Source organism: Asterias amurensis, chromosome 1 (genome assembly GCF_032118995.1).
Source record: "Asterias amurensis chromosome 1, ASM3211899v1".
Classification (NCBI taxonomy): Eukaryota; Metazoa; Echinodermata; class Asteroidea; order Forcipulatida; family Asteriidae; genus Asterias; species Asterias amurensis.
In genome coordinates this window covers 30,506,856-30,530,424 of record NC_092648.1, presented here as the reverse complement: position 1 = coordinate 30,530,424, position 23,569 = coordinate 30,506,856, and the positions used below count along the sequence as shown (strand labels likewise).

Sequence of the window (23,569 nt, the reverse complement as noted above, 5' to 3'; positions counted from 1 at the left end):
TGTGTCAGATTATTTCCTTCCAAACTAAAAACAAAATTGACTAAAAATGATTTCCAAAATCCTCCGCTGACTTCCTCTGCCTGTTGTGTCTTCGCTCGTGGAGCGCATTTAACGAGTTTGCTAAGTGAATCGGGAATTTTAGTTGAACCTGCTGGAAGAGCAAAAGCGTGCGCAATCTGCAAATTTGCGCTCTGTTTGTACAAAGTTTGTACAAAAAAATGATGATTCTGATAAACTGCGTGCAATCTGAAGATTGTGCAGACATTGTGGATTGCGTTTTTTGTACACACGATCGCGATTTGGCAAAGCATGACGCCATTTTTTTCCCGGTTTGGCCCCAAAATGATTGCTGTGCGTGTGAGCGTGAGACAGAGCCCAAATGCGTGAGTCTCACGCCTAATGCGTGAGACTTGGTAGGTCTGCTCCTTTTTGGAGATTAATAAATAAAGATTAATTGAATCGAATTAATATTGTTGTAATTATAAATGCCGTGGTGCGCACTTAATAGCCGGATCTTAGTGGTGGCACCCCTCCCCCCCCCCCCCCCCAAGCGCGACCCCCTCCCACCAAACGTCGTTAGTGCCGCTGTAGTTTCAACAACGTGCATGCCCAAAATCAGCGCATACGAATTTTGAAAGCAGGTGTTCCTCTAAATGTAATTAAATGTCAACAGTAAGTTACGTGATTAAAGGCCTTTTATGTCTCCCCCTCCCTCGCGCCGCCCCACCCACCCCCTCACACACAGTTGCTATGCCAATTAATTTTAGCCCAAGTCGGCGTTTGAAAAAGAGCCCAACTAAAAATGGGGGACGTCGTTTCACAACCTCGTTCTATGTGTAGCCCTTGTAGCCCAATGATGTAGCCCTAAACTTAAAAACACAGGCAAGGACTTTGGATACAAGGTTGATAATATACTCAAGAGAGGCACCCTTTTGGGCTATATGTGGAAGATTGTAACAACGATTCTTCATCAATCAACATGGCATCCACCACGGACATCACTGAGTCGGAAACAAAATTATCAAATTCCGACGATTTACAGCCGTCGCAACCCGTTCTACTTACAGAAGGAAGTTTTGCGGTAGACGATGTTCCCACAGAACAGAAGAATACTAGTGAAACAATTCCAGTAGCGTCGGAGAATGACTTAAAAGATGAAACGTTGAGTCAGAAAATTGACAGATTGGAAGAGTTGAACGAGGAAGAACCGCAGGACGAACTGAAATACGTTCCACCGCTACAGGACCCGTACTCTCGCAGTGTTAAGTACATGGAGAAACACAATGTCATGCAGATTTTTCAGGTAATGCTAACTTTTTTCTCTGAAATGTCATTCGCTATTAATTAACAAACTGTATTCAGTATAATATTATTGTGTAAATAAAATAATATTCTTGAGAATCTTGGTAAACTTACCAATTAAAAAAGCAGTGAACACTATTAGTATTATTGATAATTGTCAAAGACTAGCCTTCACAGTTGCATAAAATAACTAACCTGTGAAAATTTGAGCTCAATCGGTCTTCGAAGTTGCGAGATAATAATGACAGAAAAAAACACCCTTTTCACACGAAGTTCGTTGCGTGCGTTTAGATGGTTCATTTCGAGACCTCAAGTTCTATACCTGAGGTCTCAAAATCAAATTCATGGAAAGTTAATTCAAAATATTTCTCAAAAACTATGGCACTTCAGAGGGAGCCGTTTCTCACAATGTTTTATACCATCAACTTCTCCCCACTACTCATCACCAAGAAAGGTTTTGTGCTAATAATTATTTTGTGTACTTACCAATAGTGTCCACACTGCCAAACAAATAAAATTAAATTAAAAAAAGGTTTATCGCGATTCAGCACCACAATGCATTATGGGTAGGCAGATGGGGCATTTGCTATGGCGGTGTATGGCGTGCGCACGCATGGTGTGGTTAAAAAGCACCCTCTCTTGATATTTTGCTATTCGTGATCAACCTGCCTATGCCCCTGCTCATCATAATCTCACTCCAGAGTGTTTCAATTCCATCAGTCAGCATGGTCAGTGAGGCTGAAGGAGCCAAGAAGGCGCTGTCTGTGTCTGTCTGTACTCCTGCCTGAGCCTGAAGCACAAACTAAACATACTTCTGGGGGTGACTTTGCTAAAATGCTAGGGGCGACATTGTCTGGGGACGACATTTTCAGGTTGCGACCTGCTAGGGGCGACTCTATTTGGAGGGGGGGGGTAACATTGTCAGGGGGCAACTTTGTGAAGACCTGAGGCGAGCCAGTTAGGGGGCAACTTTGCAGGGGGCGACTGGATAACTTTCCGTATGGCGCCACCACTTTTTCACTCATTCTTACAAAAAGGGATTTCTCATTGAGGTAAATTAGATAATTCATTGTTTCATATGGAATAAAAAAGTCTGAAAGTGGTGGCGCCATACGGAAGCTTTTCCGGCGACTTTGTTGGGATGTTTAACACTTGTAAATTTGACCCTTACCCAAAGTTCTGTGACTTTTTTATTACTACTGTACTTTGTCAACTAAAAATAACTTTCCTCTCACTGTTACTTTATGTTCACAGCATTTAACAGCAGAGATTGTTTACCACAAACCCACCGACCCTCTGCAGCATATGCTGGATGAACTGAATAGAATGGTTTCAGAGAGAGAACTTAAGCGAGAGGAAACACTCAAAAGCGCGGGTATAGTGTGATGACCTTTGACCCATCAATGACACTGATCTCAAAGAGACGTGTCTGCATTTATTGACTCTCCATATTGGATACCGATACCCAGCATGCAGCAGTCATCTCCGTTCATTGACCTCATTGGATCAAAGGGATACTGTTTGAGTTCCGATCATGTGATATCTACAAAGCAATCAACGATATTGTAAGAGATATTGTTCTTCAGTATCATGTGATTCAAGTCATCTTCATGGCAGAAACTTGTTCTACGTTTTTGTGGCAACTTCTTAAGCACAGGGGGGTGAAGAGTTTGGATTGGGTCGATGAGCTATATTGACATGCATGAGAGTGAATAACAGTGGAGGATTGAGGACACCTGTGGGCATGTGGGCTTAGTTTGGAGTAAAAGACCCTTTCATCACATTGACAGACAGTGTCGGAAGTTGTGGAACTGGGTCTAACTTCATAAAGCCGTTAAGCAGAAAATACTGCTTAGCAAATTTCTATAATCAGCCAAAAATAGGCGGGGCACCAGTCACAACAATGTAAAAGTTTATGGACTTTTGGCTAGCAACCAGTTTCTGCACAGCAATATTTTTGTCTGTGCTTACTTTAAGCAAGTTTTTGTGCTTACATGCTTCTTGAAATTGGATCTTAGTCATTTATGTGCAGAGGATGGCTAGCAAGGATTCAGGAGGGTCAGTTCAAAGGTCAGTTTGAGCCTCCATGAGACTCGAACCTTGTATCTCCATGAGATTCTTACGCTGCAATGCAGCGCAAACTTAACAATTGAATTAAAAATGTCAGTTTTTACTATAACTTTTGATGATCAAGAATTCTAAATGCTTGTAGAGTGGTGCACCATGCCTTGCATGATTTAATTGGAAAGATTTTATTTTTCTACACTGTACATAGAGAGCAGACAATGTTTTTATACAGTATTACACAGTCACAGAGTGTGTTGCGCACTAAACAGTTAACTATGATAAAGCTCGTTTCATTCTGGATTTTTTTTTTTTTTTAACATTCATTTTTTTGTGCAATCAAACTGTAAGGAACAACACAGAATACCAAGGAAATTGAAAAGACCACTTTGCACAAAATGAATGTTTCAGTTTCAGATTTGTTTGTGTATGTTTTTTATTTGCATTTTTCCCCCATTTTTTTTTACAATTCTGGTAAACCTGCTGCTGTAGGGGGTTAACCTTCCTAGGATGTGCCAAATAGTATTTTTTTTGTCATCTTTATTTAATGAAAAATGCATGAATTTAATCAAATATGGTAAGTGAAACAATTTTTAGCATCGAATTTTCCTGGTTATCATAATTTCAGTGAAAGTTAAAGCAGAAACTTGTTATACTCTATTCTAAGAGGGTTGATATTGGCATTAAACAGGATTGTTAGAGCTGACAAAGTAGTTGCAGACAACATTTATGTTTTATGTGATCGACCATATACATGAAATAACAAACCTGTGTGTAAAGAGTTTGACAAGGTTGTGTAAAACAAATTACAAACATAACTTGCATGATGGTTGGTGGAAAATATCCATTGAAACATTTTTGATTGAAATGCGGTTTCTGAGAAATTGTTAAAACATTTAGTGTTGATCTCACAATTCAAAAATATGAAGTATGAAAAATGTATTCAAGTCCCCCCCCCCCACTATTTTCTTGCGATACTGAATTAGCATTGAGCTTGAACTTACACAGGTTTCTTATTTCACCACAAACTTATAAATATTTCCACCCTTAAGTCTGATAAGAATCAAGCGACTAACTTCAAGCTTTTCTTTCATCGGCAAAAAGCTGCAGCAAAATAAACTTGTTCAATTGGTCTTTATGAAGAAAGTTATTAACTATTAATCATTTTTGGGGGTTAACGGTTGTATGGCTTCTGACTGGCACCCGAACAAAGATATTGACAAAATAGGGACACCGCAAATATATGGCTAGATAGCTCAGTTGGTAGAGCGCTGGCACGTTAATCCGGAGGTCGTTGGTTCGAATCCCACTCTAATCATTTCAAAATTTACCCAGTCAGTTTCCCTTGTGGTTTATATTGATAACTATTAATCACTTAACCTGAAAGGTATTATTTCATTGTGTGGTTTGATGTGATGCAATGTATTGTTTTTATTTTATTTGCAAAAAAAGTATGCTTTAGTTGCTTCTTTAAAAAAATGCTTTCATATAATCTACATATTTATGGCAGGATTATTTTTGAATCACCAAATTTGGCTTGGATACAAACCAAGTCTTCAAATGGACAAATGGAGAAGTTTAACTTCACGACTGATTTTTAACTACCAACTTTTTGTTGTAACTTCCAATTTTCGATATGTACAGATATTTTAATAAAAAAGTAGAATACACTGCAATATGTAACTACGTTTGTCATTGGTTATTTAAAGACACTGGACACCTTAGGTGATTGACTTTTCACTTTTTCGATCTCAACTATGCACAGAATAACAAACACTTGAACATTTGAACTCAATTAGTCTTCAAAGAGAAAAAACACCCTTGTCACATGAAGTTGTGTGCTTTCAGATGCTTGATTTTGGGACCTCAAAACCTAATTCTGAGGTCTCAAAATCAAATTCAAATATTTTAGTGGAAAATTACTTCTTTTTTGAATACTACGATTATTCAGAGGGAGCCGTTTCTCACAATGTTTTATACTATCAACAGCTCTCCATTGCTTGTTAGCAAGTAAGTTTATATGCTAACAATTATTTTGAGTAATTACCAATAGTGTCCAGTACCAATCTAAAGCTACTGTGTGGCCATGGTCTGCCAAATGTGGGATACACAAATAACTTGTAAATATAGTTGTCCAAGTCTTGTGGTCATGTACACGGGGCAGCTTTTACAGGCAACTTTAAGGGGCAATCAAATAAATTACACTGTATGCATCAGGAACACTTTCGCATTACAAGAGACGGTCTTCTAGCTGTAACTCGCTATCCCAAAGAAAATGGGAACACTGAAATGTGAATGAATTTTCTTATTGGAGATTGCCTGTAAATTGCCTCGTGTGACATGGCTTTTCCATTTCCACACAACCTCTGCCTAAAATACACACAAGACTTGAAGTTAAGCCTTATGAATGGTGATTGCCAGGTGTGGTCCAATAGATCTTTTAAACAAGTGTTGCCATTTTACAAGGTAAAACGGCCAGATGAACCAATGGAACTGTACATGTATGTAAGTGCACCACAAATGATGAGCCAACGAGCAACTTGTGTTTTGCTAACATTCAGTCGTCCATGACAACCAGGGGTTTGTTTATCAACAAAAGAACGGTCTATAGCCCAAATGCACAAGCACCATCTTAAAACATACAACAATGCATCCTGGGAACCTACAACAAGAATGAGACCGAGATGTAGTTTACATGTAACTGTGCCAGGTTTTACCCGGTATGTGTTGTGTACAGGCTGTCTTTAAAATCAGGGCACCATGCTTGGATTCGGATTTCAGACATTACCCTTTGTACACAGATCTTGCCCATTTGGACATGCATTGTAGGGTATTGTATGACTTGTGGGGTAAAAGGGGGGGGAGGGGGATTAAGAAAAATATAATTGCACGACAACATCTTGATCTTTACCACAACATTTATCAAGGAAGTGTGAAGTTACATCAAATATGTACATCAAATAGAAAAGATACAAAAAATCACAACTCAGTGAAATTGTTAAATGTGCCACATAGACACAAAGTCATCAGATATGATTGTTTTTTTCACCATGAAACTAAAAGGAGATAATAAACACAATTACTGTAAGATAAACGTATAACAAAATACATTTGTTTGCAACATTATGTACAAGTACATACTGTGAAATGTTTCACTCACGTTACAATCTTTATAACAAAGCAGTGTGACTTATAAAGTTCACAATTCGCATCTGTCAAAACTTTATTTCAATGTAAGAAAACAGAAAGACCAAAACAATTCTAATATGTCACTCAGGAAAACACAATTATTACAATTCATCCTAGAACTACGATCACAAGACACTGAACCGACAGCAAAGGTCCCTCAGTTTGTGTGTCTTCTCTTTTAATTTGATACTCATACTCCATGCAAACTGGGTTTATTTGCTTGTCCGTTAGATAATAGTATGGTTCGAAAAACACCTAAGTAGGCCTATTAATTTCCCATGTACGAATCTCAACATATGGAATGTTTTTGGCTGATGCAGAAATGCCAACATTTGCATCTTGCAATTGGGGAGATTTTGTACAACAATCAGGAAGATATTAAGAATTACATTCAACATTATAGGGAAAAATTTCCATTGTCTGGGAGACTTCTGAATGTGTTCATCAGAACAATTGGTTTATTTTCAAGGAACTCTGCAGAATTAGCGAGAGTTGGTAGTCTTCACTCTTCAAACTATTTCCAAGAATTGCTTGATTTTGGCACGGGGCGTCACATATGATGAGAGAAAAAGTGAGGAGATGGCAAAGACCTGAACAACATATATAAAAAGGGATTTCAGAATGCTCAACAAAATTCTGGGTCGATTTCACAAATAGTAAGGACTGGACCTAACTTAGGCCTAGTCCTAGGAGATATTAAAAACGTATGGCTAGTCCTAAGTTAGGACGAGTAACTCGTCTTAACTCAAGATAAGACTTACTAGTCTTAACTTTTTTGTGAAATCCACCCCAGTATTCTCAATGGAAGAAAGTAAGCTTTTGTGATGATTGTATTTTGGTTTAAAATAAAAAGACATTCTTTCATCATGATGAGAATATGTTTCACCGACCCAAATGTGAAACCCCAACCTAGCTTCACAAAAGCTAAACATTTACACACGCAGAACAATACTAGGCTCGTTGACAGGACTACAGGACTAATAAGATTGAAGAGTATAATGGGAGACTTTCAGACGCTAGGTAGACAGCAAATTTATTAGGTAATTCTTTGTTTACAGAATCAACACCAGATACCACCTTAGTGTCCCAGAAGGTCTACCATCAGAATGCAAGCCATGATTTGAATTGTAAACCATACACACAATATTATTATAGAGAACAAATGTATGGAACCAAGTGTCCATAATGCTAACCACCTTATTGAAAGTTCACTGCTAAGAGGTCCTTACTTCAATTTGTAGAAATTTCACAAAATTGCTTTTGAATATCTATGGCGTGTCAAGGCCAAGTGTGATGTCGCATTTATGACAAACTGCTTAGGGTAGTTTTTTTTCTTCAAATGAATGAGATGAAGATCGATTTCATAGAAAAATATAGTCTGCCTTTGGGTCGTTTTCCATATGCGGGAGACTCACTCAGTCTTTCATGCCTTGGTTATTACTACTCATTGCTAGTTCAGAAGATGGAGAATTGATCCAATAAAAAGCAAAATTAAATATCCAAGGGCCAGATGTAAAAATACTTTTCTGATATCACAATTTCAGAATTCTGACTGGATTTTGTTTATAATTATTAGCTTCTTTGGACTATTATAACGTAGAAATATGTTTTTACAAACTGGTAGCATTTGAACAAATTTGAAGGTGGTCAGTGCCAGTCACTAGTGGATTAGAAAAAATGTATGGTAGAATCTTAAACACATAGTTTAATAAAATTAAAGGAAACAAATAAAAAAATCGAAACTTTTACAAACTGTATCCCTACCCAATAAAAAAACAAAAACCCACCCCCGGGCCTAACCCAGAAATGTTTCATTTGAAAGACAATTGTGCCAAAGAAAACCCCCAAAACACTGACAGAGGCACATCTTTGAAAGTTTCAGTTTACAAAATGCTACAATTCTTTAGAAAATCTAGTCAAAACATGTGATTTTACTTACTCTAAATATTCTGATTGAAAAACATGACGAAATGATCACATATTGACTCAGTGGTACACAAGTTAAAAAGTAGAAATTGGTTGCAAGATGTCTTCAACAACCCAAAGAAGTCTTATACCTTTATGTCTTTCGTCCCTTTCAATAAATATTGCCAAAATCTAAGTCTTTTGAGAATAGAAAATGAAATACAGACAGAATCAAATCAAATTCCTTAATTCTTCACCGTTCTGAAGCTGACGTTCATCACACATTAATAAAGTACTGAATGGTTCAATGTAGCTTTGGGAAAAGCGTCATCATGAACTCTTCCACACAAATAAGCTGTGGAAAAAGAGAAGAGAAATAAAGTCAGAGGAGAGAATGAATTCATCCTTTACGACAGATAAGTAGGATTTGAAACTTCGCATGGTGGATTTATGAGCCAGTAAGGTTTGCTTAAACACCATGTAATGATAATCTGGGGTTAGGGGAGGTTCGGAAACCTACGGTTCTTTTCAGAATATACAAGATCTTACTACATAATGCACACATAAGTGCAATATTGTGTCTTGCGTATCAACCCAAGTATTTGTAACACTTGCATGCCACTCAAGTACGCACCTCGCACTTTGATTCCCTTGATCTAAAATAAAAGGCTCGCTTGTCATTGAGAATTCTTTAATTTTTCTAGCAATGGATTCCTGGTGCCAATTTCCTGGCTCTGCTAACCACTGCGTTCTGCGCTTACAATCACCACTCTCCGGTTGCATGACACGCGCCAAATTTCTGGGCTACCCTTGTAAGCCTAGTACAATGCATAGTAACGTGGAGTACGTATGTGCACAACCCCAAATTTCCCGCTTACCCATGAAATACCCTCAACAGTAGCACAGAATTCATTGCTTCCGTTAGCGATTCTTTGCTTACAGTAAGCAGAGCCATGAAGTTGGACCTGGATTGAATCTGATCTGAGAAATTAGACAGATCTTGAGATGAATGGGATTGGTTCACTTACCAGCAATCGTCTCCTCCTGCACTAATAAGATGTCTATCGTCATATGTGAATCTCACATTAGTGACGTGGGCAGAATGTCCTACATACTTCTTGTGTGGTGCCTGTTAAAAGAGAAAAAAAAGGGAGGATAGCTTAAAGATTGTTAAGTTCACAAAGAAAAGAGAAAACCACACAATTTCAATGGGATTGTATGATCCAATATATATTGCTTTTAAAACATCATTAAAAGCGAAAAAAAAAAACACCTTAAACATCAGCCATGATGGTGCATGGAGTGCCATTTACAAATAACGCTTGCTACATTGACTTACATATTTATCTGGACAGGGAAATTTGAACAGCTTCACAAAACCGAAGTCGTCACCGGTCGCAATTGAATTTGTCATTCCTGTTACCGCTGCACAATTGACATCAGCTTTCTGTGAGCTCCTCGGCCAGATGCCAACTACTTCAGAACCTAAAACACTACACAGGAAAACAAAACAAACAACTGTAATGATCAATCGGCATAATTCAATTAAAACTTATTTGCAAGAGTGAGAGTCACTGACAACTGACAAAAAGTCTAAAACTCTGATCCAGTTCTTAGGAGGTACATTGAAATGATGTCATTTCTGTTAAAGGCAGTGGACACTATTGGTAATTGTCAAAGACTACCCTTCACAGTTGGTGTATCTCAACATATGCATAAAAAAACAAACCTGTGAAAATTTGAGCTCAATCGGTCATCAAACTTGCGAGATAATAATGAAAGGAAAAAACACCCTTGTCACACGAAGTTGTGTGCGTTTAGATGGTTGATTTCGAGACCTCAAGTTCTAAACCTGAGGTCTCGAAATCAAATTCGTGGAAAATTACTTCTTTCTCGAAAACTATGGCACTTCAGAGGAAGCCGTTTCTCACAATGTTTTATACCATCAACCTCTCCCCATTACTCGTCACCAAGAAAGGCTTTATGCTAATAAATATTTTGAGTAATTACCAATAGTGTCCACTGCCTTTAAATAGAGACAAAGACATTTCGGTTATTTCTGTTATTTCTGTTAAATAGAAATAAAGTCTGCCTATAGTTACCATAGGGCGGTATAACATACACGTATAACGTACCAATTTCCACCTTTTGTGGAGTGCTAAGGGACAGTCACACTGCAGCGATAACGAAAACGATATCAATCAGGTTTAGCGATGCATGTCCCAGCATTAAAACCAAAATATAATAGTACAAATGCTGGTATTTGGAAATACTTATTTGGCTCACTTTCTCTGATGGTAAAAAATGTACATAACAGCTGAAAAGAAGGTTAATTAAAAGAACATTTCTATTCTCTCCCAGAAATCTCTCCCACAAGATGAAAAACAACCCACCTGAAAAACATCAGGAGGCAAACAAACCCCAAACCCAATAACGAAACATTGTTGACAACAAACGTAACAACAAGACTGTTTAGCCTGACTCAGAGATAGACAGTAGAAATTACCAATAATTACGTCAAAACACTAATCTGCCAAAAATTATTACTTTAGCACTTTAATACTTGACTCAATATCTAATGAAACCAAAGATGCCTAATAGGATGCCTCCTCATGACAGAGCAAAGTGGCTTGATGGCCAATTTGTCAATTATTTTTTCCATTATCGCGACTCTTCTCAGTGCCATTGAGTCAACAATAAAGCTTATTATAAAGCCACAATCCACAGGACCTTATTACAATGAGCAGTGACGTTAAGAGCAGTGGTTCAGTGATGCAAAATGATGAACACTCTCTCTAACAACGCACACGCTGAAACACCAACTGCAGATTGCGGATTGAATCTATTTTGTGAATCCTGAGCTAAAAGGCCTCAAACAACACAGCACTGAAACACAAACTGCAGATTGCGGACTGAATCTTTCTTGTGAATCCTGAGCTGAAAAGCTTCAAACAACACAGACGCTGAAACACCAACTGCAGATTGCAGACTGAATCTTTCTTGTGAATCCTGAGCTAAAAGGCCTCCAACATAGACACTGAAACACCAACTGCAGATTGTGGACTAAATCTTTCTTGTGAATCCTGAGCTGAAAGGCCTCAAACAACACGGATGCTGAAACACCAACTGCAGATTGCGGACTAAATCTTTCTTGTGAATCACCGAAGAGAGTAAGGTGAGCTGAAAGGCCTCAGAGCTCCAGGAAGATCATTGGACTAACTTTGTTTTTCCTCAGGACAATTATTTATGACAAGTACAAGATTTGTATGACCTTGATAAATATTCTGCTCTAAAATTTCTCCGGCAAAGCAACAGGCCATAAGAAGATCTTTTAAACAATGGCAAACATTCCAGCAGCCAACGGCAGTATTGATGATTCTTGCTACAGTGACGATTTGAAAGTTGAAGAATTTTTTCGCAAGTTTGGGATGGTTGAAGGTATCATCGGAATGGTTTGCAACACTCTCGCTTGGCTGGTCATCCTTCGAACCAAAAACCTCCACAATATGACAAACTACTTGCTGGCATATCTTGCTGTCATCGATAGTTTATCCTGCTTTATTATATTCTTTAGCTATGCCACATATAAGATTTTAGTGGCACCAACTTTCATGGCTAGGGAACTCTACTGTCGACTTATCTACGATAAATTTTCACAATTAGCAATTGCTTCTGTGTCAAGTTATACTCTGTGTGTGGTGACATATGAACGATATATAGGAATTGTGCATCCACTGCATTATCAACAGATGATAACAAGGAAGAAAGTAACAATGATCATTTTAACTACATGGTTGATATCACTTCTCACATCAAGTCCTCACCTTTTTGCAGCATCAGCCAGTGAGGAAGCTAACAATAGTAGGCAATGTTATTGGAACACTCATGGGCGAGAATTACGGTATACAGGTAGTATTCTCTTTTTTCTCTCCAGCTACCTCTTACCCATCCTTTTTATGAGTTGGGCTTACTACAAAACCCAAGCCACTCTCCAGAGAAATGCTCATCAACTCAAACGACAAAATGTACAAGCAGCAGGAAATGAGCTTTTGAGGGCAAGACAGAAAGTGGTCAACATGCTGATGATTGTCATGGGTGCAATGATTGTGTTATGGTCTCCACTTATTATCCAGCAAATAGTCTGCATTTTTAGTTTGTGCTGTTCTAAAACTGTCGTTCTATTATCTGGATTTGTCATTCTTCTGTACTACATGAACTCTGTGATAAATCCCATCATTTATGTCTTTAAGTACAAAAAGTTTCGCAAAGGACTTCAGGACATGATATGTTGCTGCATTGGTCGAGCTCCGAGGCTTAACCAGATTGCTATGAATGAACATAATGCATAGAGACTTATCTCCTAGTCCTAGGAGATATTAAAAACTTATGGCTAGTCCTAAGTTCGGGCGAGTGAGATAAGACTAGTCTTAACTCTTTATGAAATCTACTCTGGTTCCTTAGTCGGTTCTCAATACTGCAAATACTGGAAGAGGACAACCAGCAGCTTATCCTTGAACAAAACTGAAGAGTTTTTAAGATTGTTGTCTTTCCAACTCAAAGTTCCAAACGTAAAATCTACTCATTGCTAACCTAATAGGGCTACGTTAAGGAGAATGGGCGAGAAAGTGTAGATTCCTGAATAGAATGTACGAGCCGAAGGCGAGTACATTGTAGTCACAAATCTACACTTTCAAGTCTTTTCTCCAACTTAAACTATTTTCCCCATTTGTTATGTAACAGTTTCAATCAATTGGATTTCTCTACGGTAACAACACTAGTTAGTCTATCTCATTTCTATCTAATTTCATATACATTGTTAAATGACGGTTGGTCACATTTTACAATTATTTCACAATATATATAGGCAGGCGATACTTAAGTGCTTGAAAAATGATCAAGTACAACATCAGTTTCCTCAGCTTAAAAAAAAGGTGATACTAAAGTGATTTTTTCCAACTGGAAAATGTTTTTGTCAATTGAAAGATAACACATTTTCAGCTATGTTTTGTTGCACTTCATGCTATCTTTCAGATTGGAAAGACAGTAGAATTTTCAAGTTGATCTATTTACTAAAGCTTGTATTATGAATCTACACTCAACTGTAGATTATGTTCTGAATCTACACTTCGTATTGAAGTGTAGATTTGTAAAGAAGTGTAGATTCGTAAAGAAGTGTAGATCTGAAAAATAATCTACACTTTCAACAATACACTGACGTCACAGAAATAGTTTAAAGTTTGTTTAAGGTAGAAATCACATGGAATTATAGAAAACCTGGGAGGCTTACTATTAAATCCACAAAGTTATATCTCAACAAAAGGAATTATGGCTTAAACACTGACCAGGTTTGATCAACGACATAAAAACAGAGTTGGGCAGGAGTGAAGAAAGTCACTAGAGCAGCAGAAAAAAACAACTCCTTTATTCCCTTGGATGATGCCATAACACATTTTCAGCTATGTTTTGTTGCACTTCAAGCTATCTTTCAGATTGGAAACACAGTAGAATTTTCAAGTTGATCTATTTACTAAAGCTTGTATTATGAATCTACACTCAACTGTAGATTATGTTCTGAATCTACACTTCGTATTGAAGTGTAGATTCGTAAAGAAGTGTAGATTCGTAACGAGGTGTAGCTTCGTAAAAATAATCTACACTTTCAACAATACACTGACGTCACAGAAATAAAAAATGAAAAAAGTTGATATATTTACTAAAGCTTGTATTATGAATCTACACTCAACTGTAGATTATGTTACGAATCTACAATTAAGTGTAGATTCGTATTGAAGTGTAGATTCGTATTGAAGTGTAGATTCGTAAAGAAGTGTAGATTCGTAAAGAAGTGTAGAATCGTAACGAAAAGTAGATTCGTAAAAATAATCTACACTTTCAACAATACACTGATGTCACAGAAATAGTTTAAAGTTTGTTTAAGGTAGAAATCACATGGAATTATAGAAAACCTGGGAGGCTTACTACAAAATCCACAAAGTTATATCTCAACAAAAGGAATTATGGCTTAAACACTGACCAGGTTTGATCAACGACATAAAAACAGAGTTGGGCAGGAGTGAAGAAAGTCACTAGAGCAGCAGAAAAAAACAACTCCTTTATTCCCTTGGATGATGCCATAACACATTTTCAGCTATGTTTTGTTGCACTTCAAGCTATCTTTCAGATTGGAAACACAGTAGAATTTTCAAGTTGATCTATTTACTAAAGCTTGTATTATGAATCTACACTCAACTGTAGATTATGTTCTGAATCTACACTTCGTATTGAAGTGTAGATTCGTAAAGAAGTGTAGATTCGTAACGAGGTGTAGCTTCGTAAAAATAATCTACACTTTCAACAATACACTGACGTCACAGAAATAAAAAATGAAAAAAGTTGATATATTTACTAAAGCTTGTATTATGAATCTACACTCAACTGTAGATTATGTTACGAATCTACAATTAAGTGTAGATTCGTATTGAAGTGTAGATTCGTATTGAAGTGTAGATTCGTAAAGAAGTGTAGATTCGTAAAGAAGTGTAGAATCGTAACGAAAAGTAGATTCGTAAAAATAATCTACACTTTCAACAATACACTGATGTCACAGAAATAGTTTAAAGTTTGTTTAAGGTAGAAATCACATGGAATTATAGAAAACCTGGGAGGCTTACTACAAAATCCACAAAGTTATATCTCAACAAAAGGAATTATGGCTTAAACACTGACCAGGTTTGATCAACGACATTACAACAGAGTTGGGCAGGAGTGAAGAAAAGTCACTAGAACAGCAGAAAAAACAACTCCTTTATTCCCTTGGATGATGCCAGTACATTTGTTACAGCCCTGAAATAGTCCTGTAAATTCTTTAACAATGTAGGGCTCAAATTTGAAGTAAAAATCCATGAGTTGGCAGGGCTGGTAGCTAGAAATATCTACCATGGCAGAATCGTTTTTAACAGGATTAGAACCAAAATGGGGATCCAGATCTTAGGAGGTACATAGAAATGATGTCATTTCTACCTTATGTGGAGTGTTGTAGTTTCAAGGAACTTTGGAGACTGGTATCTTCAGTGCAAGAGAAGTAGATCAAGAGCATTATTTATTTAATTTGGAGAAATAAAATAGCATTGTATTGTTACCATGCAGACTTTAAAAAGTCTGAACTCAATTAAAAGTCTGAAATTTCTCCTCCCTGTCATATTGTCTAATAATGAAGTGTAAATTATGATACCCTAATGACCGAAACAGGAAATCATTCAAATTTATTTCCCATTTATTGAAATTATACATTCACACAATGATTAAGGGAATAAAAGGGTAGCGACGAGTTCTTACACGGCCGTTTATAGTCGGCAGGGTTGAATTTCTGTGTGATAAAAGCCCGAGCCAAAGGCGAGGGCTTTTATTGCACGGCAACGACCGTGCAAGGTTTTAAACGGACGTGTTAAAACGAGTCACTACTCTTTTATTCCCATTCATAAATGCCCTTTTGTTAAAAAACGTAAAAAAAAATACAATTACAGACAGTTGAAAGTTCTAGGTTTGAAATATTTTTTTCAAAAACTTGGTGAAGAATATGTTGCGCGTGGGTTGTGTGTATGCGCGCACGCGCTTAGAAACAGATTACGCGGTGTTACATAGCTAAGAATTGCGAATTCTGTGATAATCTTGCGCGCTGACATGCGGAAGCCAGCCGGTCATAAACACTGGTCATTATCAACTGTTTAAACACCCCCACAGGACCAATAGGAGTAGAGAAACTGTCTGGGGTATTTATGAATTCTTGTTAAAGCTGGGTGGTTCATTCGATTGAATTGTAGATCCCAGCATAAAAACAAAAATAAGAAACAATTAACATTACTACAGAAACTACATGAAAACAACAGTAAAGTAAAGATAATGAAATTGAAGACATTTAATGTGGATAAGTTTAAAGGCACTGGACAATATTGGTAATAGACCTTATACATTGACGTCATCCAGCGGCCATCTTAGTGGAAAAACGGTGACGAAACAATCAAAACGCACATATTTGTACGCGCGGCGCACAGGATTGGCCAATGAACAGCCTCCTTTTGACCTCTAGGTGAGGGCGCCCTATTGAAATGACGTCATGCGCATAAGGTCTATTACTCAAAATAATTTTTAGCATAAAAACCGACTTGGCAACAGGCAATGGAGAGCTGTCGATAGTACAAAACATTGTGAGAAACAGCTCCCTCTGAGGTAACATTTCGACGAATTCTACGAATTTGATTTCAAGACCTCAGAATTACATTTTGAGGTCCCGAAATCAAGCATATGAAAGCACACAACTTCGTGTGACAAGGGTGTTTTCTCTTCAATGATTATCTCGCAACATCAACGACCAATTGAGTTGAAACTTTCACAAGTTTTTGAGATACACCAAGTGAGCAAGTGAGAAGACTGGGAAGACTGGTCCTTGACAATGACCAATGGTGTCCAGTGTCTTTTAAGAGGAACAGAATCAAAGTCTTAGGTCAATATGCTACTGCATATCTGGAATTACAATGGTTGCAGCTAAAGAAAAGATTACTTTGCAGGGGCAGCTTGATCTGCCATCCCAAATCATGTCTTGTTTTAAAAAAAAGGGTAATTGTTAACGGACATTAGCTCAAATTCGCTAAGGATTCACATCACATGCCTTGACTATCCAAAGTAACTATTAATTTGTAATGAAGTTCTATCAAACCAAAGATAGTGTATTTCAACGTTTGGACAAAAACAAAAAAATAAAAATGCAGGTATTTGGAAATACTTATTTGGCTCACTTTCTCTGATGGTAAAACATTTACATACTTGTACATTAACAGCTGAAAAGAAGGTTATCCCTTTATTCACACACAAAAAATATATACAAACACAAGAGAAAAATAAAAGAACATATCTATTCTCTCCCAGAGATCTCTTCCACAAGATGAAAAACAACCCACCTGAAAACATCAAAACAGAAGGCAAACAAACCCCAAACCCAAGTATAAAGAAATAGTGTTGACAACAAATGTAACAACAAGACTGTCTAGCCTGACTCAGAGATAGACAGTAGAAATTACCAATAATTACGTCAAAACACTAATCTGCCAAAAATGATTACTTTAGCACTTTAATACTTGACTCAATATCTAATGAAACCTAAGATGCCTATTAGGATGCCTCCTCATGACAGAGCAAAGTGGCTTGATGGCCAATTTGTCAATTATTTTTTCCTTATCGTGACTCTTCTCAGTGCCATTGAGTCAACAAGAAAGCTTATTATAAAGCCACAATCCACAGGACCTTATTACAATGAGCAGTGATGTCAAGAGCAGTGGTTCAGTGATGCAAAATGATGAACACTCTCTCTAACAACGCACACGCTGAAACACCAACTGCAGATTGCGGGCTGAATCTTTCTTGTGAATCCTGAGCTGAAAGGCCTCAAACAACACAGATGCTGAAACACCAACTGCAGATTGCGGACTGAATCTTTCTTGTGAATCACTGAAGAGAGTAAGGTGAGCTGAAAGGCCTCAAACAACACAGACGCTGAAACACCAACTGCAGATTGCGGACTAAATCTATTTTGTGAATCCTGAGCTGAAAGGCCTCAAACAACACAGACGCTGAAACACCAACTGCAGATTGCGGACTGAATCTTTCTTGTGAATCCTGAGCTGAAAGGCCTCTAACAACACAGACGCTGAAACACCAACTGCAGATTGCGGACTGAATCTTTCTTGTGAATCACCGAAGAGAGTAAGGTGAGATGAAAGGCCTTAGAGCAGCAGGAAGATCATTGGGCTAACTTTGTTTTTCCTCACGTCATTTATTTATGACAAAAACAAGATTTTGAGATCTTGATAAATATTGTGCTCTCAAACTTCTCCTGCAAAGCAATAGGCCATAACAAGATCTTTCAAATGATGGCGGACATTTCAGCAGCAAACAATAGTATTTATGGTTCTTACGACGTTGACAATTCTGAACAAACTGAAGTGGATATATTCTTCAGCAAGTTTGGGATGGCTGAAGGTACCATTGGAATGGTTTGCAACACTCTCGCTTGGCTGGTCATCCTTCACACCAAAAACCTCCACAATATGACAAACTACTTGCTGGCTTATCTTGCAGCCATCGATAGTTTATTCAGCTTTTTGGTGTTCCTTAGTTTCGCCACATATAAGATTTTAGTGGCACCAACTTTCATGGCAAGGGAACTTTACTGTCGACTTATCTACAATACATTTTCACAATTAACGATTGCTTCTGTGTCAAGTTATACTCTGTGTGTGGTGACATATGAACGATATATAGGAATTGTGCATCCACTGCATTATCAACAGATGATAACAAAGAAGAAAGTCACAGTGATTGTTTTAATTACATGGTTAATATCACTTCTCACATCAAGTCCTCGCCTTTTTGCATTTTCAGCCAGTGAGGAAACAAACAATAGTCCATGTTATTGGAACCCTCATGAACAAATATTAGAGACCACAAGTATTATTCTGTTTTTCCTCTTCAGTTACCTAATACCTATCATTTTTATGAGTTGGGCTTACTACAAAATCCAGGCCACTCTCAAGAGAAATGCTCATCAACTCAAACAACAAAATGTACAAGCAGCAGGAAATGAGCTTTTGAGGGCAAGACAGAAAGTGGTCAACATGCTGATGATTGTCATGAGCGCAATGATTGTTTTATGGTCACCATTTACTATCCATCAAACACTCTGCAGTTTTAGTTTGTGCAGTTCCATATTAACCAGATCTTTTATTCTTCTGTACTACATGAACTCTGTGATAAATCCCATCATTTATGTCTTTAAGTACAACAAGTTTCGCAAAGGACTTCAAGACATGATATGTTGCTGCATTGGTCGAGCTCCGAGGCCAAATCGGATTGGGGTTGAGATTGCTATGGATGAACATAATGCTTAGAGGAGTCTCACCAACCAACACCCACTACAACAAAACAAACTAACGCTGGCCATTTTGTATCCTATGTTCATTTCTCACAACAAGTTTGCCAACTGCTTGAACAGATGTTCATGTTAAATCTTAAAAACAGCGGTGCCATTTATTTTTTTGGCCAGGCAATGAAATGAGCTACGAGGCTAAACCAGATTGCTATGGATGAACATAATGCATAGAGGAGTCTCACAAACCAACAACAACCCAAAGAACAAAAAAATAAAGGTAGGGGTCGATTTCACAAAGAGTTAGGACTAGTCCTATTAGATATTAAAAACGTGTGGCTAGTCTGAAGTTAGGACGAGTTACTCGCAATAAGACTAGTCTTAACTCTTTGTGAAATCCACCCCAGGGGTTGTTTTCACAAAGAGTTAGGACTGGTCCTAGGAAATATTAAAATCTTAAGGCTAGTCCTGAGTTAAGACGAGTGAGATAAGACTAGTCTTAACTCTTTGTGAAATCAACTCTGGTTGCTTATTTTGTATCCTGTGTGCGTTTCTCAATACTGCAAGTACTGGAAGAGGACAACCAGCAGCTTATCCTTGAACAAAACTGAAGAGTCTTTAAAATTGTTGTCTTTCCAACTCAAAGTTCCAAACGTAAAATCTACTCATTGCTAACCTAATAGGGCTATGTTAAGGAGAATGGCAGAGAAAGTGTAGATTCCTGAATAGAATGTACGAGCCGAAGGCGAGTACATTGTAGTCACAAATCTACACTTTCGAGTCTTTTCTCCAACTTAAACTATTTTCCCCATTTGTTATGTAACAGTTTCAATCAATTGGATTTCTCTACGGTAACAACACTAGTTAGTCTATCTCATTTCTATCTAATTTCATATACATTGTTAAATGACGGTTGGTCACATTTTACAATTATTTCACAATATATATAGGCAGGCGATACTTAAGTGCTTGAAACATGATCGAGTACAACATCAGTTTCCTCAGCTTAAAAAAAAGGTGATACTAAAGTGATTTTTTCCAACTGGAAAATGTTTTTGTCAATTGAAAGATAACACATTTTCAGCTATGTTTTGTTGCACTTCATGCTATCTTTCAGATTGGAAACACAGTAGAATTTTCAAGTTGATCTATTTACTAAAGCTTGTATTATGAATCTACACTCAACTGTAGATTATGTTCTGAATCTACACTTCGTATTGAAGTGTAGATTCGTATTGAAGTGTAGATTCGTAACGAGGTGTAGATTCGTAAAAATAATCTACACTTTCAACAATACACTGATGTCACAGAAATAGTTTAAAGTTTGTTTAAGGTAGAAATCACATGGAATTATAGAAAACCTGGGAGGCTTACTACAAAATCCACAAAGTTATATCTCAACAAAAGGAATTATGGCTTAAACACTGACCAGGTTTGATCAACGACATTACAACAGAGTTGGGCAGGAGTGAAGAAAGGCACTAGAGCAGCAGAAAAAACAACTCCTGTATTCCCTTGGATGATGCCAGTACATATGTCATAGCCCTGAAACAGTCCTGTAAATTCTTTAACAATGTACGGCTCAAATTTGAAGTAAAAATCCATGAGTTGGCAGGGCTGGTAGCTAGAAATATCTACCGTGGCAGAAACGTTTTTACAAGATTAGTATCAAAATGGGGATCCAGATCTTAGAAGGTACATGTACAGAAATGATTTCTTTTCTACCTTATGTGGAGTGTTGTAGTTTCAAGGAACTTTGGAGACTGGTATCTTCAGTGCAAGAGAAGTAGATCAAGAGCATGACTTATTTAATTTGGAGAAATAAAATAGCATTGTATTGTTACCACGCAGACTTTAAAAAGTCTGAACTCATAAAAAAGTCTGAAATTTCTCCTCCCTGTCATATTGTCTAATAATGAAGTGTAAATTATGATACCCTAATGACCGAAACAGGAAATCATTCAAATTTATTTCCCATTTATTGAAATTATACATTGACACATTGATTAAGGGAATAAAAGGGTAGCGACGAGTTCTTACACGGCCGTTTAAAGTCGGCAGGGTTGAATTTCCGTGTGATAAAAGCCCGAGCCGAAGGTGAGGGCTTTTATTGCACGGCAACGACCCTGCAAGGTTTTAAACGGACATGTAAAAACGAGTCACTACTCTTTTATTCCCATTCATAAATGCCCTTTTGTTAAAAAACGTAAAAAAAATACAATTACAGACACTTTGACAGTTGAAAATTCTAGGTTTGAAATATTTTTGTCAAAAACTTGGTGAAGAATATGTTGCGCGTGGGTTGTGTGTATGCGCGCTTAGAAACAGATTACGCGCTGTTACATAGCTAAGAATTGCGCGTTTGCATGATAATCTTGCGAAAAGACTTTACCAAAGGGTCAAGTGTCTTTAAAGAGGAACAGAATCAAAGTCTTATGCTACTGCATATATTGAATTACAATGGTTGCAGCTACAGAAGGGGCAGCTTGATCTGCCATCCCAAATAATGTCTTGTTAAATAAAAAAGGGTAATTGTTAACGGACATTAGCTCAATTAATGTCATACTTATTGTTGCTTAGGATTCACATCACATGCCCTGACTAGCCAAAGTAACTAGTAATATGTAATAAAATTCTATGCAAACCAAAGATAGTGTATTTCAATGTTTGGAAAAAAATAAAAAATTAAAATGCAGGTATTTGGAAATACTTATTTGGCTCACTTTCTCTGATGGTAAAACATTTACATACTTGTACATTAACAGCTGAAAAGAAGGGTATCCCTTTATTCACACACACAAAATATATACAAACACAAGAGAAAAATAAAAGAACATATCTATTCCCTCCCAGAAATCTCTTCCACCACAAGATAAAAAACAACCCACCTGAAAACATCAAAACAGGAGGCAAACAAACCCCAAACCCAAGTATAAAGAAATACTGTTGACAACAAATGTAATAAAAACACTGTCTAGCCTGACTCAGAGATAGACAGTAGAAATTACCAATAATTACGTCAAAACACTAATCTGCCAAAAATGATTACTTTAGCACTTTAATACTTGACTCAATATCTAATGAAACCTAAGATGCCTAATAGGATGCCTCCTCATGACAGAGCAAAGTGGCTTGATGGCCAATTTGTCAATTATTTGTTCCTTATCGCGACTCTTCTCAGTGCCATTAAATCAACAAGAAAGCTTATTATAAAGCCACAATCCACAGGACCTTATTACAATGAGCAGTGATGTCAAGAGCAGTGATTCGGTGATGCAAAATGATGAACACTCTCTCTAACAACGCACACGCTGAAACACCAACTGGAGATTACGGATTGAATCTATTTTGTGAATCCTGAGCTAAAAGGCCTCAAACAACACAGCACTGAAACACCAACTGCAGATTGCAGACTGAATCTTTCTTGTGAATCCTGAGCTGAAAAGCCCCAAACAACACAGACGCTGAAACACAAACTGCAGATTGCGGACTGAATCTTTCTTGTGAATCATTGAAGAGATTAAGAAGAGCTGAAAGGTCTCAGAGCTCCAGGAAGACCCTTGGACTAACTTTGTTTTTCGTCACGTCATTTGTTTATGACAAGTACAAGATTCGTGAGGTCTTGATAAATATTCTGCTTTAAGATTTCTCCTTCAAAGAAATCGGCCCTAACAGGATCTTTTAAATGATGGCAAACATTTCAGCAGCAAATGACAGTACTTATAATTTTTACGACATTGACGATTTCAAAGAAGATGGTGAAGTGAATGAAATCTTAAGCAAGTTTGGGATTACTGAAGGTATCATTGGAATGGTTAGCAACACTCTCGCTTGGCTGGTCATCGTTCGAACCAAAAACCTCCACAATATGACAAACTACTTGCTGGCTTATCTTGCGACCATCGATAGTTTATTCAGCTTTTTGGTGTTCTTTAGTTATGCCACATATGAGACTTTAGTAGCACCAACTTTCATGGCAAGGGAACTTTACTGTCGACTTATCTACGATAAGTTTTCACAATCTGCTATTGCTTCTGTGTCAAGTTATACTCTGTGTGTGGTGACATATGAACGATATATAGGAATTGTGCATCCACTGCATTATCAACAGATGATATCTAAGAGGAAAGTCACAGTGATTGTTTTAATTACATGGTTGATATCACTTCTCATATCAAGTCCTCGCCTTTT

At 37.4% G+C, this 23,569-nt stretch overlaps 2 protein-coding genes across 2 annotated transcripts in view; one reads left to right on the top strand and one right to left on the bottom strand.

Annotated features, from left to right (window-relative positions):
• The first annotated feature begins 969 nt into the window (after positions 1-969).
• Positions 970-4,571, top strand: LOC139936497 (uncharacterized). The gene is made up of 2 exons (XM_071931331.1): positions 970-1,303; positions 2,557-4,571. Exons 1-2 carry the CDS (start codon positions 980-982, stop codon positions 2,686-2,688), a joined length of 456 nt encoding a protein of 151 aa, XP_071787432.1. The 5' UTR covers positions 970-979; the 3' UTR covers positions 2,689-4,571.
• Positions 4,572-6,472: 1,901 nt separating this feature from the next.
• The window catches only part of LOC139936471 (echinoderm microtubule-associated protein-like 6), a 74,761-nt gene continuing 57,664 nt past the window's right edge, over positions 6,473-23,569 (bottom strand). The window contains exons 33-35 of the mRNA XM_071931285.1: positions 9,800-9,953; positions 9,489-9,589; positions 6,473-8,815 (exon numbers count right to left, since the gene is read on the bottom strand). Coding sequence (XP_071787386.1) covers positions 8,791-8,815; positions 9,489-9,589; positions 9,800-9,953 — 280 coding nt within the window. The 3' untranslated portion in view covers positions 6,473-8,790. The remainder of the gene's footprint in view (positions 8,816-9,488; positions 9,590-9,799; positions 9,954-23,569) is intronic.

Coding starts and splice junctions, on each gene's coding strand:
- LOC139936497 (XM_071931331.1), top strand. CDS start 980: ATGGCATCCACCACGGACATCACTGAGTCGGAAACAAAATTATCAAAT. Junction 1,304..2,556: donor ATGTCATGCAGATTTTTCAG/GTAATGCTAACT, acceptor TTATGTTCACAG/CATTTAACAGCAGAGATTGT.